This window comes from Dufourea novaeangliae, unplaced genomic scaffold, assembly GCF_001272555.1.
Source record: "Dufourea novaeangliae isolate 0120121106 unplaced genomic scaffold, ASM127255v1 scaffold347, whole genome shotgun sequence".
Taxonomy (NCBI): domain Eukaryota; kingdom Metazoa; phylum Arthropoda; class Insecta; order Hymenoptera; family Halictidae; genus Dufourea; species Dufourea novaeangliae.
This window is the reverse complement of record NW_015374222.1, coordinates 51,202-67,402: the sequence shown is the minus strand read 5'-3', so window position 1 is coordinate 67,402 and position 16,201 is coordinate 51,202. Positions and strand designations below refer to the sequence as shown.

General features: G+C 40.6%; 2 protein-coding genes across 8 annotated transcripts; one reads left to right on the top strand and one right to left on the bottom strand.

Moving 5' to 3' along the window:
• Positions 1-22: 22 nt before the first annotated feature.
• On the top strand, positions 23-2,446 carry LOC107192389 (methyltransferase-like protein 14 homolog). 2 transcript variants are annotated; one of them, XM_015581630.1, is made up of 6 exons: positions 23-355; positions 457-633; positions 713-1,030; positions 1,089-1,471; positions 1,566-1,744; positions 1,940-2,446. In XM_015581630.1, the coding sequence occupies exons 1-6, from the start codon at positions 299-301 to the stop codon at positions 2,110-2,112; spliced, it is 1,287 nt and encodes a 428-aa protein (XP_015437116.1). In that variant the 5' UTR covers positions 23-298; the 3' UTR covers positions 2,113-2,446. The 2 variants fall into 2 exon arrangements, with proteins under 2 accessions (XP_015437116.1, XP_015437117.1); XM_015581631.1 differs by having other exon boundaries at positions 1,566-1,856; positions 1,940-2,005.
• A 614-nt stretch (positions 2,447-3,060) lies between these two features.
• LOC107192388 (phosphatidylinositol 3,4,5-trisphosphate 3-phosphatase and dual-specificity protein phosphatase PTEN) lies at positions 3,061-15,024 on the bottom strand. Of its 6 annotated transcripts, XM_015581626.1 has the most exons (10): positions 14,891-15,024; positions 13,229-13,364; positions 12,555-12,771; positions 12,360-12,489; positions 12,004-12,282; positions 11,778-11,923; positions 11,526-11,689; positions 11,166-11,447; positions 10,874-11,060; positions 3,061-3,455 (listed from the first exon to the last, which is right to left on the bottom strand). In XM_015581626.1, the coding sequence occupies exons 1-10, from the start codon at positions 14,935-14,937 to the stop codon at positions 3,436-3,438; spliced, it is 1,608 nt and encodes a 535-aa protein (XP_015437112.1). In that variant the 5' UTR covers positions 14,938-15,024; the 3' UTR covers positions 3,061-3,435. The 6 variants fall into 6 exon arrangements, with proteins under 6 accessions (XP_015437112.1, XP_015437109.1, XP_015437110.1 ...); XM_015581623.1 differs by lacking the exon at positions 3,061-3,455 and having other exon boundaries at positions 10,662-11,060; XM_015581624.1 differs by lacking the exon at positions 3,061-3,455 and having other exon boundaries at positions 10,662-11,060; positions 12,555-12,747.
• Positions 15,025-16,201: the final 1,177 nt, after the last annotated feature.

Genomic DNA, 16,201 nt, shown 5'->3' with positions numbered 1-16,201 from the left:
TAATTACAATCAGAGAAAAGAAGTCGGTGGGCGCGCGCGCGTACCTTGTTGGTTCGTTGGAAAAATAATAATTTATTCTATACGGTAGAAGCACAAACGTAGACTGGTTTATTGAAACCTGCGACATGAAAGAACAGTGCTGCCAGTTCGTAAATATGTTCTCGTTTCGAATCGCGACCATGTCCTGAAGCCGCTCCGTTCGCGGTCCGCGCCGTACTACGATTACAGAGAGCAAAAAAACCGCGCGACACATGAACATCTATCACCAATTTTGGGTAAACGAAATTATTCGCGGAAAATGCTTCAGACTCTTCGTGAACGTTCGCAAAAACGCAAGAAACTCTTAGCGCAAACGGTGAGATGAGTTGCATTACATTTTCGAGGTTATGATTTCGCAAACTGGTCGAATGGAACGATATATGTGTGAAAGTTTTCTTTTTTTTTTTTTTCTTCTAGCTAGGAGTTTCGAGCGTGGACGAGCTACGACAAATTTTGGGGACAGATGTCGATGACACGCAGAAAAAACGAGTAAGATCAGTGTCCGAAAGGTTAGTGAACGGAGCAAAAGATTCGAAAAGTGACACTGGTCCGACAGACGAGATCGTTTACAAGGATTCTTCGACGTTTCTGAAGGTACGGTGAACCGATAGAATTAGTTCAATAATTGTTCAACTACAGACACGTAATCCAACGGCTAATTGGCTGCACATAGGGCACACAGTCGTCGAATCCTCACAATGATTACTGTCAACATTTCATCGATACGGGTCAACGGCCACAGAACTTCATCAGAGACGTGGGCCTCGCGGACAGGTTCGAAGAATATCCGAAATTGCGGGAGTTGATCAAATTGAAGGACGACTTGATAGCGGAAACTGCTACTCCACCCATGTACCTGAAAACGGATTTGCTCTCTTACAATCTAAAGGAACTCAACTGCAAATTCGACGTGATACTGATCGAGCCCCCATTGGAGGAGTATCAGCGCACATGCGGTGCGACCAACGTTCAACTTTGGAATTGGGACCAGGTGAGAAAAGAGAGAAAAAAAAAAGGTTGGCCTGTTAAAAATGTTGTCCTCTTCGCAGATAATGGAACTGGATATCGGTGAGGTGGCAGCGAATCGAAGCTTCGTGTTCCTCTGGTGCGGCAGCAGCGATGGCTTGGACATGGGACGATTCTGTCTTCGCAAATGGGGTTTTAGGCGATGCGAGGATATTTGCTGGATTCGCACCAACATCAATAATCCGGGACACAGTAAAAACTTAGATAGCAAAGCCGTACTTCAAAGGACCAAAGAACATTGCTTGATGGGAATCAAGGGGACGGTCAGACGATCCACGGACGGAGACTTTATTCATGCCAACGTGGACATCGATCTAATCATATCGGAGGAGCCCGAATACGGTTCTATAGAGAAGCCTGTCGAAATATTTCACATAATTGAACACTTCTGTCTCGGCAGACGACGGTGAGATGCTAAAAACAAACCGAGTCAAAAGTAACCGTACAGTACGAGTCTCCTAGATGCAAACGCGACAAATGTACGATTTATCGTTCCGCAGATTACACTTGTTTGGTCGCGACAGCACAATTCGGCCCGGATGGCTCACTGTAGGACCAGAGTTAACCAACACAAATTTTAACTCGGATCTCTACACCAGCTATTTCACTAACAGTCAGATCACCACTGGATGCACCGAGCGAATCGAGGCCCTCAGACCAAAGTCTCCGCCGCCGAAAGGTAAGGTTACCGGACGGGGTAGAGGCGGATTCAGTCGAGGACGAGGCCGGGGAAGGTAAAGATTGACCTGTTCCGGTCGCGTATAACGCGTCCTGAGACAACGACGACCAAGGTGAAAAGAAATGTCTTGCTACGACTCTATTCTAGAAAGAACTTGTACTTTTCTTGTATTGTACGATATTTCTTATTTTACAGATTTTGACGCCTCGTGTCCAGGACACCGCCAGGCTATATATCGAGTATTCCAAGTCCTTAACCGACTCTGCGACTTTAACGTCGATCGAGACGCGAACGATTTCGCTACCAAATTGGGTACGATTCTGTGTCGAATATATTCACGACCGTCGGCTCTTTTGGACGACGCGTAAATCGAGACAACGTGTCCGACCGCGTGTAGTGAACTTGTCGCAAAATGTTGTATTTATATGTATTCGCATTCTTTTATATATATATATATATATATATATATATATATACATATATATACCATGGGCCGCATTTGCGAATAATGCAATACGACTCGTGTCTGTAATATTTTATAACGCAAACCGTACAAGGAGTTTCTAATAAAAACAGTCAAATTTAAGATCGTCGAAAAAGCGTACAACTTAATATGCGCGACGTGCTCCGAACGCGAGCGTACCATCGGAAAATACACCCGACCGGTCGCCTTCGGACGTACCGCGCATAATACTAAAAAAAATATCCTAACTAATCTCTCGATAACGATCGTACAAAACATCTTAAACATACATATTCTTAAAAAGCGAACGTAACTACTTCGAAACGCTTGAGATCCGGTCCTGTTACTTTGTACTTTATTCGTTGAGAAGATTGAAATTTTCATAAATAGATCTTACGATGATCGACTACATTTACAATTTACACATCCAGGATATGCGGGAAAACTTACAAACAAATTTATTGGTCCCAGTAAAGCTTCCGGTTGTATAGAATACCATCGATAAGTGATTTTCATCTTCCTCGTTGCTTCGACCCGCGAATCTTGGCGAAGTGGCACAATAAAGGGATACGATCGATCGTATCTCGATTCGATGTCCGCGTGAATTTGAAAAAAAAAAGAGACAAGAAGAAACCACCGATATCTTTCGCAGAGATAAAAAGAATACTGCTTTCGTTAAAACGTACAAAGCGGTCTAAGTTTAAAAAAAAAAAGAAGGTAAAGTTAACGTTAGATCGTGGTCAAGCACGACGCGATCACCGTTCTTGGTATAAAAATGTAACGATGCGTGTCACGCGTATCGAGTCTGAATAAATTAAAATCAATCGACAACAAAGTCACATCGATTGTCGTGAGCGAAAAGAGAAAGGTTTTGGGCGACGACGTGTTAGCGATCGTGTCCCTTTCTTCTCCTCCATCGTGCTTGAGTTTCACGCGATGAATCGGTATCGGTGCGCCGCGTCAACGAGGACAGATGTATCTTACAAACGATAAGAATAATTAAGGAGAGCAAAAATCAGACGCAAAAAGCATAAAATTCTTGCCGGTCGCAACTGAGGGGGAATGCGGTTATACACGTGTGGTACGTGCGTTGCGATGGACTGGCGGACGCCGGCTGAATTGGTTGGTTACCGATCGATATCGTCTACGTGCCCCGTCGGGTGGACACCCGTTTTCTGAAAGTAGTCTAGCTCGGATCGGTCCCCGCAGGATCAGTCTAGTTTCAAAGTCACAAATACGTCGACTCCCCTGTAAGCAGAGTCAGCGTCAGTCTCGGTGAAAATGTTCATCCGCAATTAGATAAAAAGGGAACACGCAACCGCGATCGCAAAAGGATCGAGAGAACGAGGGATCGGTGGTAATAGCTAAAAAAAACGAAAGGTAGCTGCGTTCGCCACGTGCGTGGGTGTTCGTATTAAACGAGTCCATACGTGATTCCTCGGATACCAAATGCGCGTCTACCTGCGATCGGCAACGTTCTCATCTTTCCTTCTCCACGTATTTTACGCAGTACCTTCGTCGTCGCGATTCATTTGGGATTACGAACGAAAACTCTTACACCTTAAGTACACGAAACATTAGGGAAAAATCATAGACAAAACGAGGGTTCAATAACCTCTATCGCGTGCAATCGCGGCAGTTTCATTATATCTAGTTGCGTTCTCCGATGCTCGTCGTTCAAACGGAAAAAAAGAAAAAGAAGACGGTAAGTTGGAGGGGGAAGAAATTTTGGATAGTTTGCTCGCATACAATATCACAGAGAAAATAATGCATCTTATTTATATTTTTTTTTTTTTTTTTTTTTTTTGAACATTCCGCATGAAACATATAAAAGTTAATCTTAAGAGGTGTTCACTTATAAAACGGTATTTCATGAGCTCCGTACGTGAAAAAAAGAAATACGTTCGGAAAGCGTGTACGTGTCGCGCGAAATAACAATATCGCACGTACGTAATGCTATTTATCGTTGAAGAATAAAGAAACGTGTATTAGTAAGTTTACCTTGCGTGTAGTTTTAGCGGGTAAAAAAGAATCGGGTATCGCAAACTGTTCGCCGGTGACACGACGCCAATTCGTTGACGCGTACCGATGCGATTAATAAAAACAGTTCGAACGAGGTAAATTTACTAATCCGTTTTGGGTAATTCGTAATTCGATTCTCGCCTGTCACCATCCTAGTGCGAAATTCTCGCCTCTCGCTCCGTTTCTTTCCACGCTACATATATATTTTTCAGTTGAAATTCCCAACCGATTTCTTTAAGTTCCTCCTTGTTTCTTGCCAATTTCTTTCCTTTCTTCTCTTCGCTGTTTTTCTTCTATTCTTTCACGATCGTACCTCGTTCCGACAACAAAACTATAGAACGTAGGAACACGCGCGTTATCCGAATGAAATTCGAATCGTGGGAATAAACGTTCCTCCTGACACACCGTCGATCATCTTTACGTAAACTGCATACTAACGCATTTATCGTACCGTAAACTAACTCTAATTAAATCCATATTCTTACGATAGTATGTTACGTTTACGAGCGATGAGGTACGTACGTTTGACAAGGTCGCTAGAGCGAACCAATTACCCGTTCGTCGCGTAGCTTCGAGTTGTCGGGATTTCGTTTTCAATTTCTGGATCACCCTGTTCCGAAGGTATTCAGGTGCGTATCGTAGCTAGAAATGACGTGTAGTGATGTGACCAGACGGGACGGGAAAATACATTTTCGTTGTCGCTCATTCGCCGCAGCCCCGGGGTAAAAAAAAACACACACACACACACACACATGCACACAGGAGAAAACGAATAGGCTACGTATGTCGAGTTTTTGAAACACTCTTTTTACCGGTCAATCATTAACGATATTTACCGCGCTGGGTCTCGACAAGATACATTGCTCATTAGAAAAAATAAGCTTTTGCTCTCTATTCCTTAGTCGAATGTGTTTGAACTAGAAAGAGGAACAGTGACACGATCGTCGTCGCTAAAAAGAGTCGGGCCTATTCTCGAAGCGACGCGATTCAAACGTTTCGGTTTCGTCGCCATCGTTTCTATTCCCTCGTAGACGATGATACACCATTTCCATCGTATTCGGCACTCGGTCGAAACGACGCAGCTTTTGTTCAGCTCGTCGTTAATCCGCTCGCTTTAACGACACATTACGCGCCGTTTACGCTAAACTTTACATTTATATGTTACACGGTTCCGTTTCGATATCCGAATCCGACGAGCATTCCTTCCGTAATCTCGTTTTTGCTAAATTCTAGGAACATCGCGCACACACCTCTTTTATAGTTTTTCGCGGCGTCTACGGATAGAATCGTGAGTTTTCGATCTAGTGCGTAAAAAACGTGAAAGAAACACTGGAAAACGACCACGGAACGAGAAGAAAAGCGAACAAGGTATTGCGGGCAATCATGTCGCGATGTAACGAGAAAAGTTTCTGCGAAAATTTCCGTCCGTCACGCGCGCGTTCGGAAAACACACAGACACGGAAATTCTTTCGAAAATCACACGAGTACCGGTCGGTGGGCCGCGTGAATTTTCTTGATGTTATCAGACGCAACTTTTCTTTTACAGCGATACATGTATTTCTTTTCGTTTGTCCGTCGATACCAACATTATTACTCTAAATATCATCGCTAACAGTTACCCGACAAATATTATCGACGCTACCGTTATCATTATCATTATTATTTATTATTACCGTTGCTGCTCTCGTCGTCGTCGTTACCGTTATCGTCATCGTCGGAAATCGTTACCGATTCACACGGTTCATTTAACGTTACGAAAATACTCTTTTCTCTTTTTACACACAGTACTGTTTACGCGTAATCTACGCGAAGATAGTTTTGCTTCAACGCCTGATCGGCGTACGCGATCACGTGAAAATATGGCAGACAATGGATGTCCTGTGAGATCGTGCGGTCGCGGAACTCGATCGATTTCTTCGAGTCGCGAGAAAAGACACGGGGGGCGGGGGCGTCTCCGATCCATCGGCAGGAAATTGAAGGAAAAAGACGTTCCATCGAGAACGTATTGTACGTGGCGGTGAGCTTAAGATATCGGCATGGTGAAGCAACGTACTCGAATGATTTTCGATCGATAGCCGACATCGGATTACACCGTGCGATACGGGGAGGAAAGGAAGAATAGGACGAATCGGTGCATACACACACACGCAGAAATACGATGTATCGGTGAGAAATCGAATACCCCGAAAAACTTCGGGAGGATTCGTTAGTTTCGGTTGTTCCACACGTTCGTTGATCGGCGAGGGGGCGTCGTTTCTCGCGACGAGATGTGGCAACGTTCTACCGCATCGGCGTTCAGCGAATACCGATCGAACGATTTAACGGGAAACACGATACAGTCGAGCTTGCAAGATTCCCGCGGCGATACGCGAACGGTACACCGAAGCAGAAAGATGGATTTCCTCGGATGACCTGGTGATGAAGAACTCACAAAACGTCTATCGTTCCTCCGTTCGAGAGAAGGCGGTATCGGCCGACCCGTTGGTCCATGTCCACTAGGGGGTGAACAGACAGAGACACACAGACACAATTTGGTCAGTTAATATCGTATACAGACATTTATTTCATAGCTCGACTCTCTACGTTTATGTACGATCCGGTGGAGGGCGAAGCGAAGTCTTGGCCGAATTAATTTGTCTCTTCTCCTTTTTCTCGCTATTCGTTTTTCGTGCATTCTTGATTCTCTGTTCGAGGCCAGTTCTGGCATTTTGTCCAATTCCGTTTCGTTCGTGTCCGCTCGAAACCGAACGTTTTACCACCTGAATTGTCGGTGGTAAAACCGCGACAGAACTGCTCGAACCACTCGTACCCCCCACCGTATGCAGTTTTACAAAGAGCTTCGAATACACCAACGACATACCTTGCGACATTACACTTTGCGCATGCAAAAGAACAGGAGATAAGAGAACGACGAAACCAACGCGTTTGATTGAAACGACAACGATAACGTAAACCAAAAGAAGAGTAGTTGAGTGGTTGCAATTTTCACGAAGCTAATAAGGGTACACAGAATCGTTTGTTCGGTGGCATCGGAGTACATTACGAACGAAACTAACGTTCGATGCAGCATCGCGGTACTATGTACAAAATTTCGTAGGAAATCAGGATATTCGATGGTCTTCCATGTTCACGTTTCAATGCGCGTATATTTATTTGCCCAAAAGCAGTGATAACCGAGGAGTGTTCGTATGCGTCAAACGGCAGATATATGTAAGCGTGTTCGACGATAAGACGCGAGTGAAATTAATACTCTACAAGAGAATCGGAAAATGTAATTAGAAAATATATACACTCCGAATGTACTACTTTACCACTGTAATGTGTGCGCACCCGCGTATAAATAAAACTATATGTTACAGGAATATATTCATAACATAAGATTACGTTTAAAAACCGCTAACACTTTATTAGCGACAATAATAATAATAATAATAATAATAATAAGAATCATAATAATATTATTAATAGTGATGACGATAATAATAAAAATGTCTCTGATAGTGGTACTGATGTAGCATTAAAACAGTAGTAGCACTTCTAATAGAAAAGATATTAAGAGTAGTACTAGCAGTAGTAGTATAGTAGTTGTGGTGGTGGTGTCGGTGGTAGTGATAGTAGTGGTGATGATAGTAATAGTAGAAGTGATAATAATAATCATAATCATAATAATAATAATAATAATAATAATAATAATAATAATAGCAGTAGAAGCAGTAATAATAGCGGTAATAATAAGTAATAAGAATAAATGTATAACAACGGTACACTTAATAATGAAAAGTATAATAGTATCACAAAATAATCGTTACACAATACACGATAAAGATGCTGTGTATCAATTTTACATGTTTCAGACGTTACAAAAACCTGCAAAACTACAATTATCAACTATTAACATGCAACGATACGAAAATCAGAATAATATTAAAACATGTACGGGCTTCGATATTCGTTCGATGTGGCTGAGGGTGCGATAAAAGATACGATCAACCTCGAAGTGCTTTTTCATTGTGAACTTAGACAGTGGTCAGACACTTCTAAAGCTTTCGTTCTTTGTACACTATATCGGTTAAAACGAAGAAAACTGTCACGCGTGTTCAAGTACGTTACGACCTAAAACGGTAAAAAGATTCAAGAAGGAGGCGCGAACACGCGATACAGTTTTCACCAAGTATCTGAAAGATAACCACAGTCTGAATTTCGAACATTACTCGAACTGTTTCAACGTTTTCTTATTGTATATACAAAGACTGTATCAACAGTTTTTATAGACGCATTCGCTAATCAATCCGAATTCAAAATCCTTCGTCGTTTTGAACTTGGTAAGTCGGTCGCGGGTTTCTTTTTTCGCCAAACGAAACCTAACGTAACGTCTGTTACATCCGTAATGATTTTTCAACGAAACACGCGAAACGCTTTAGCATCACTTTTCTAACGACTTCGCTGCTAACTTCCCCGTAGTACAGAAGCGTGTCAAAATGTAATTTTGTCGCTCCTTGGAACGCAAAAGTTACTCAAAGAAAACAACGAAACTTCAATTTCTGTTGTACGGTTAACCATTATTTCTGATTGAAGCTTTGCATTAAAATCGGGGGAAAGGCAGGAGTACTGCCGTTGAAAATTGTATCGATATCGATATTCATTGAAAAATTTCAACGGGAAACGTAGATCTCCGTAATGTATAACATGGTATAAAGGTGCGTTTAATTTTGTATCGCAATTTGTACAAAATTAAAATCCATGTCACACTTGTACAAAAGTCTAGAAATCATCGCACCCTTTAGACCATGTGATACATTAAAGGTATTTAATTTTCCTGTTATAAATTTTCTATAAACATATAAATACCTAAGTTTTACTTTTACACCGGTTAACCCAGTGTTTCCCCGCAAGGGATTCTAAATAATCTATTCGATCATTTTCACGGATAATACGGATCATCAGTTTCAACGATTGCACGAGGCACGGGTACGAACATCCAGGAAATGTCAGTTTTAAGACCGCTTCTTTAAAACTGAATTTTACCGAATCATTCGATGTTCCCGTGTATACTCGAAGGAAATTGCATGTGACTTTTTCGTTCTTACCAAGTATTCTGTTCACCAACAAGGAAAGAAATGAAACGATCTAATTTATGCTCGATCAAGTAACTACAAAAATTCAATAGATAGAATATAGTTCTATTTCGTCGTGATCATTTAAATTTAAATTATACGGTACGGTTCTTTATTCGTCACCGAGAAATAAAATCTTCGAAAATTGCACAGCCTGTTAATATTAAATGTATTTCCATTACAAAATCAAAATAATGAAATTTTCTGTACACGTGTACGGCACGTTACTAACTTCGTCTACGACTGTTCACGCAACGAAATCATCGCTTATTTCCAATCTTCGCTGCTGCTTTCCAATAAACAAAGAATGAATGATCACAAGAAGCAAGTCAATCGCAATATTCATGACTCGAGTTTGACTGCTCCTCATGATGCAATCACGTACGGAGGAGTACAAATCATCGTGTCACTTGTTCCCGTACTTATTACGCCAGTGAACTGTTTCTGCAAACTGGTTTTGTCCCACAATTTCCAAACAAATACTAGTTTCGTACATAGTACGTTATTATCATATATAAAATTGCGTTTACGCAAGACTCGATATACATCGATTTCAATGCTAATAATTCTCTTATCTAATATAAAATTCGACTATTCCGTAACGGACAATAATAATTAACAATCAACGAAGCGAAACACTTTGAAAATCGAAAGAGAGAAAAAAAACACGAATCATATAGACAAATTATATACCTAATGGGCGCCAAATGATTTCCCATAAAAATTAAAAGTAAATAAATAACTTGTGGCAAATATGCTACTAAAGAAACATGCAATGAATGTCTGAGTTTATAAACAGTTTCAAACTCGGACCACTGAATGGAATCTTCCATGCGATTTATGGTGTGTCGATGTGGAAAAATATCTGAGCTGTATCATCTTTCGAGTAAACGCCCGTCGAATTAAAATCAATCGATCGATACGAAAATCTTCTGTTAGACAGAAATATTATAAATCCTACGAGAATAGCTCTCACGCTATGAAACAATTTCAAAAGTTCGTTTGTCGAACGAATCTGTTTCGTTGAAAGAGAAAAGATATCGATTCGATCTACACGGTATACGTATAACGTTGTTCGTTGCTGAACAATAAAGGGTGAATGCATTTAAAGTGGTCGATCTCTTAGCATTTCATGCTGGCATACCAAAAAGCTGATAGTACGAACTGTTTATCATAAAATTGTAAAGCTTGAATGCCAGTTCAGAGAACTGAAGTAATTTTAAGTACAAAGATATACATATACACATACACATGTGCATGTGCACACACACAGACAGACACACACACACACACGTATATATGTACCATGTATTTTTCATTACGTATCTAAGGTAGCTGAACGTACGAGTGCCGAAGAACATTTGACGTTACTAGTGCTCTGTCGATGACTGCTTCTACTTTTTTCCCCTCGCGAGAGTAAACCTTTCGCAGTTTCTCTGAGACTAGCTCTTTGGTGAGTACTAACGTGTGTACGGCTACTGCTATGTGTAAGGGGATGGTGATTCATCACCAGAGATGCAGAGGACTCACCAGATTCCCCATCTTCATCTCCGGTTGTATCTCCGGTCGTATCGCATTCACTGCTCTCAGCTTCACTCGATTCACTAGGGGTTTCTTGCCCGCCCATTCCTATTTGTATAGCTTCTCCCGTTCTGTTTGTCGTCGGTGGCACAGTTTGCGATATACTACCGCCCACTTGGTGCATAAATAAGCTAACCTGCAACATTCAAATGAATCGAATGAAACATTTGCCCGCATACCGAGTACGACAAACGTACGATAATTTTCACGGGCAGCCTTTCCCTCGGTTATCGAAACTTACTTTAAAATTTGCACTATACGATTTGTGATGTTTATCCTTGTGTGCATCGTCCAAGCCCCATTTATCTATACTTAACACGAGTGTAGGTGGCATAGGTCCGAGGCTAGCCAGTGACCCTGCTCTGTGTGTCATATGCGACATTACCATTGGCAATTCCATAGTCGTGCCATCGCAACTCAATGCCCTTGTCGAACGATCGATTGGTAACTCTCCGTTATCGTACTCTGATGTTAAGTAGTCTCGCACAAAGAACGTATTAAACCAAAAATGAAACAATTTCTCCTAATAACAAAACAAACAACTAGGTTCGCCCTTATTCCATAACAATAATTTATATTATAGTTAAACTGAAACAAATACCTTTCGCTTCATTTTTGGTCTATTAAAAAAATCCACTCGTATGTCTCCTGTCAGGCCGACACTGTGTTTCAATGGGATACAGACGGTGCTTATTCCTTTTCGAACTTCCACTGTATCTGAACTAAATATCCTCTTTTTCGACTCAGATATTACACACTGCAAATCTAAAAAATACAAGGATGTATGTTATCATATCCTGTATCCAACTTATTTTTCTTTGATTAGGCTATGCATTCAATCATTTTCTCTTACATCCCTGACCTCCGTGAAAAATAGGCGCTGGATCTAGTTGTATCTTCCGCAACACCAACGTAACCGGTTGATAATTCAAGTTCTCCTGAACTAGAGTGGCATAATAATCAACGTACCTTCTCTGAGAAGGAATCGTTACCCCCTTTCTGTGTAATAAATAATCAAATGAAATTAAGATCTATATGTGAGATAACACTTATAAAAGATCGTTGCTGGAATTACTTACCTGTCGTGCGTCCTTTTAGTTCCATAAAAGCTAAGAGCATCTGTGGCTGTCGGAAATTGTCTGGTGTGAAGTAGGTAACAACAAACCATCACGCCTGTTCTACCTTTACCTGCTTTACAGTGAACTACGGCTACGTTTTCTTCGTGTTCGGAAAGCCATTGGTGTACATCTTCGCAAAAAGGTTTTATTTGATCCAGCATCGGCGGATTGTGATCGTCGAACGCATAAGTAGCTACCCGTTGATTAAACTTTTTAGAGTCGTACGACCTCTCCGAACAGCTGAAAAACATTTTGTCTTTTCATTTTATCTTAGGTACTTTTTAATGTGTAAACGTAACCCGAAACTTGAAACTTACAGATTGTAAATTTTATAATGGTCCTTATGCCTAAATTCCAGCAATTTAACAACATCATCTATGTGGTTTCTATAAACTCCTTCTAAATTTTCAGCGGGGAAACCCATCGCTATCAAGTTATCCCTGATGTCTGCCGTTAATAAATTGTAATTATAATTGTATCGCTAATATGGACAACTAAAGTAGAAAGGATACATGTGAGATCAAGATCAAAACCATCTTCTGTGAAACGTTTACGACGTTTGCTCACAAGACCCTTGATGCGGTTGGTCATCTTCATATTACTGATAGTATTGGCCATGCTCGAACGACTGTGTTTCAAATCTTCTGCCTCAACCCTAAAGAATTCAGTCTCCGCTTCTTCTTCACTACACCTTTCTTCTGCTTCCTGCTTTTCAAATAATTTTTTAGCCTGGATAGAACAAGGTGTTTGCAGCCAATTATTTAAATTCTCGTTTCGAGTCTTAGGCCATTTACGTATTGACGACTAGTCGCCGAGCGACCTGAAACCAGGCTATAAATGAACGAGGAAATTAACTGGGCGGCTCGAAAATTATCAGCATTGCGGAGACCGTCGAGGAGATTGCCATAATTGTTAAGTGCTGTAAATAATACTGTAACAAAAGAATATTGTTCGCTGTATTTTCCAAAAATGCAAAGATGAACGGCCGCCTAAAGGTTTTAAGAACGTGACTTCTAGGAATATCTGGATTGAGTGGGAGAGACCTGAGTTCCCATTCTTTTTCCGTGTTTTTGTAGTCGCCGGCGACTCGGTGCGTAAGCTCTGACATATTCTCATGCACATAGTAGTCGCTGGTGATTAGTCGTCAGTGCATAAAGAGCCTTAAACGTTGAATGATTTAGTATACCTGTGGCTTACGAGCCGAGGCGTCACAAGAGCCCAGTTCTGGTCCTCTTTGTTCCTCCAGACAAACATGGAGGGGTGTTACTGATGCTGAGATATGCTCTGAGATTTTATTATTTAGCCTGCTGCCTGTAGGTCTCCTGCAGGAAAAGCATATACCCATCAATTCCCAGAGCATGTGTGCCTTCTATAATCCATTTCATTGAGCTTTTCTTTTTGATAGTTTGATATTAGTATCACTAAGGCAATCACCAGTTCGAAGTAACTACTAATGAATAATTTGCACGAATGTAAACTTGATAATGTCTGAGAACACTGCACAATGTGGTATACGAACAAACACTGTACGTAAGCTTATGTTCGACAATTATTATAGACTTTCATACAAGTCTTGTCTAAAGAAAGGACAAATCACAAATGAACAATGATAGACTTAACATGTATCTCTGTAACGAATACCAATAAATACGTTGTACACTGATACTGGCAAGTGGTAAGAAAATCACAATCAAGGTGAAGGAGAAAAAAATGAAAATAAACTTACAGATTGATTTGAATGTAAATGTTACATGCGAAATTGTTAAAATCGTGTTTCCACAAATACTGCAAAGTCAATCGTTCTAACGTTCGGCAATAAAATTAAAATTAAAAGTGTACTAGAAGTATTTTCAATGTTTTATAAAGCTAGTACCATTCGGAGTCTCGGGACTTTCGATGCCATTAAAAACACGTATTGAAGTGGCGAGAAAAAATCGCAGTCGACACATAAAAGAAAAAAAAAAAGAAAAACAATAAACAGCAGTTTCCCTGATTCGCATTCACTTGGTTACGAATTCGTTATCGAAAGAACATTACTCGCAAAAAAACGCCGTGTAGAAGCGTCGACGGAAAGTTAGGTTAAGCACCGTTTGCAATACATCACAGAGGCCACTTAACACCACATTTTCATGCCAGTTCCACTGATGCACCGTTCGCGGCCTTCTCAATTAGCAGTTCACATGACGTTCGCGGAGAATTTGCTTGAGATTTCAAAGAAAACGTTCGAGACACCATATTACATTTGAAAAGTACAGAAGAAATCTTTCCTCGCGTGTAATGTGAAATTCAGAGCAGTGCTTTTGAAGCATGTTCAATTGCAATTCAACGGCACTCCCAGTTACGGTGAATTTCTAAAGAATAATAATAATATTCAGTAGAATTTCTCAGGAGATTCATAGAGTTCGTTTTGCTTAACTTCTTTGGATCGGCAAGTTTCATTTAATCAGTTGAGACGAAAAGTAAACTCGATAACAGACCTCCGTTCACAGTAAGATCACGTTCCCATGGTTCAATCTTGTCATAGCGTCAAAGCAATAACTCGAGCTTGATTCGTGTTCTATCGCGAGAGTACAGTGGTTTTCGGAGACGACCAGAAGTTTAGAGATGCATCAAAGCGATAGATATTCACATATACGCTCATGAAAGACAACAGCAATCCCTACGTTACTCTCTTGGTTTGACAACGCAGGTACAGAAGCGTAGCACGTTGGTATATCAGTATACGCATACGCGACACGCACACTCACCGACAATGCATAGAATCATGCACCGCAGGTGTTGCAGAGATCAGTCCACTCTGCGAATGAATGCCACGATGCTCTAGGCAGGATTTTACGGATGATCGTACCGGAATCCGGCTGCTGCCGTCGTTCTTCTTTTCGCGTTTGCTCGCATTTCTTCGTCGTATAGTCGATTGTATGAAACCGACCGGTAATAATAGCAAAAGTCACGCTTAATTAGCAAACGAAAGTATTCCTTGTAACATCCATTTCAAGCACAATTTACATCCGATATGAAATCGAAAGTCTTCCGTAGCCACCTTTGTCACTAGGAGCGCCATTCACAATGACGCGTTCGTGCCGCGCTCGATTGCGTTTCTTTTTGCTGCCGTTTCGTTAACACGTTTACCTTTGCCTCCCGAAAAATGTTCTTCACTCTTCTCGTCTATTCACGGTGTGCCTCCGACTTTACGGCCGTAGCTCACCGGTCAAAGGGAAGAAGAGGGGAAAGGTAGAGGCTCGCAGAGGCTTTGTCCTCCTAGAAGTTTCATTCCCGGAAACTTTCGCTGCTAATGAGACGCTCCGTCAGTATCCTTTTCTCTGCGCATGCGTCCCTTCTTTTTCCCCATATTTTTGTGCTCTTTCTTCCTATTTACCGATTGTTTACGCCGAATCACAAAGATTAAACTTGTTTCTCTACAAATTGTGTTTTTCGAATAATTCATCTTTTTGTTAACGATCTCTTCTTTTGCATATGTTTGTCCGTCGAAAATTTCGCTTCTTCCCTAGTCGTCCAATTCAAATTTAAAAGGACGGTATCTACTCACGCTATGTATGTACTATACTTATAATTACAAACAAATTCAAATTTTGACTAGAAATGATATGCTTCTGAGATGACCGCAAAATTTAATTATACGGTTACGGAAATACCTACTGCGATTTATTTACCAAATAATCTTCAGCAGTAAGTAGTTTCGAAGTAATCCCTTAATTTTTGTTGCATTAGGAGAACCACATAACACCTTATTGCAGTTAATAAAAATCTTTAACACTTTTACTGGACTATTTTGTATTCTATATACAAGATACTTTGTAAATAACATTGCGTAGCAAAGAACGTAATATTTTTATAGTACTCGGGATTATACATTTTCTATGTATACTTTGCAATTTGTAAGTAATGAATGTATTGCTTTACTTTTCGTGTTGTGTGTCTCTATTAACTAAACGTTGTAATTCTATGAGGTTTTCGAAATTATTTATACAACTAACAATTTCATCAGTTAAGTTTCATATTGGATTAGTGTAATTATTTAACTAATATAAACATTGAAGATCGTTTGCATTACTACTTACGATCGGTAATAAATTTGTATGCACAAATAATGCATGAAGCATCGATTTTGTCTGTGCAGATTGAAGTACCCTTGACTTTG

Bases quoted from the DNA above. Each gene is read 5' to 3' on its own strand.
- LOC107192389 (XM_015581630.1), top strand. From the start codon at position 299: ATGCTTCAGACTCTTCGTGAACGTTCGCAAAAACGCAAGAAACTCTTA. The intron at 634-712 runs GTACGGTGAACC...GGCTGCACATAG, and splicing joins ATTCTTCGACGTTTCTGAAG to GGCACACAGTCGTCGAATCC. The intron at 1,031-1,088 runs GTGAGAAAAGAG...TCCTCTTCGCAG, and splicing joins AACTTTGGAATTGGGACCAG to ATAATGGAACTGGATATCGG.
- LOC107192388 (XM_015581623.1), bottom strand. From the start codon at position 14,937: ATGCGAGCAAACGCGAAAAGAAGAACGACGGCAGCAGCCGGATTCCG. The intron at 12,490-12,554 runs GTATCCTTTCTA...TATTAACGGCAG, and splicing joins TTTTGATCTTGATCTCACAT to ACATCAGGGATAACTTGATA. The intron at 12,283-12,359 runs GTAAGTTTCAAG...AATGTTTTTCAG, and splicing joins CATTATAAAATTTACAATCT to CTGTTCGGAGAGGTCGTACG.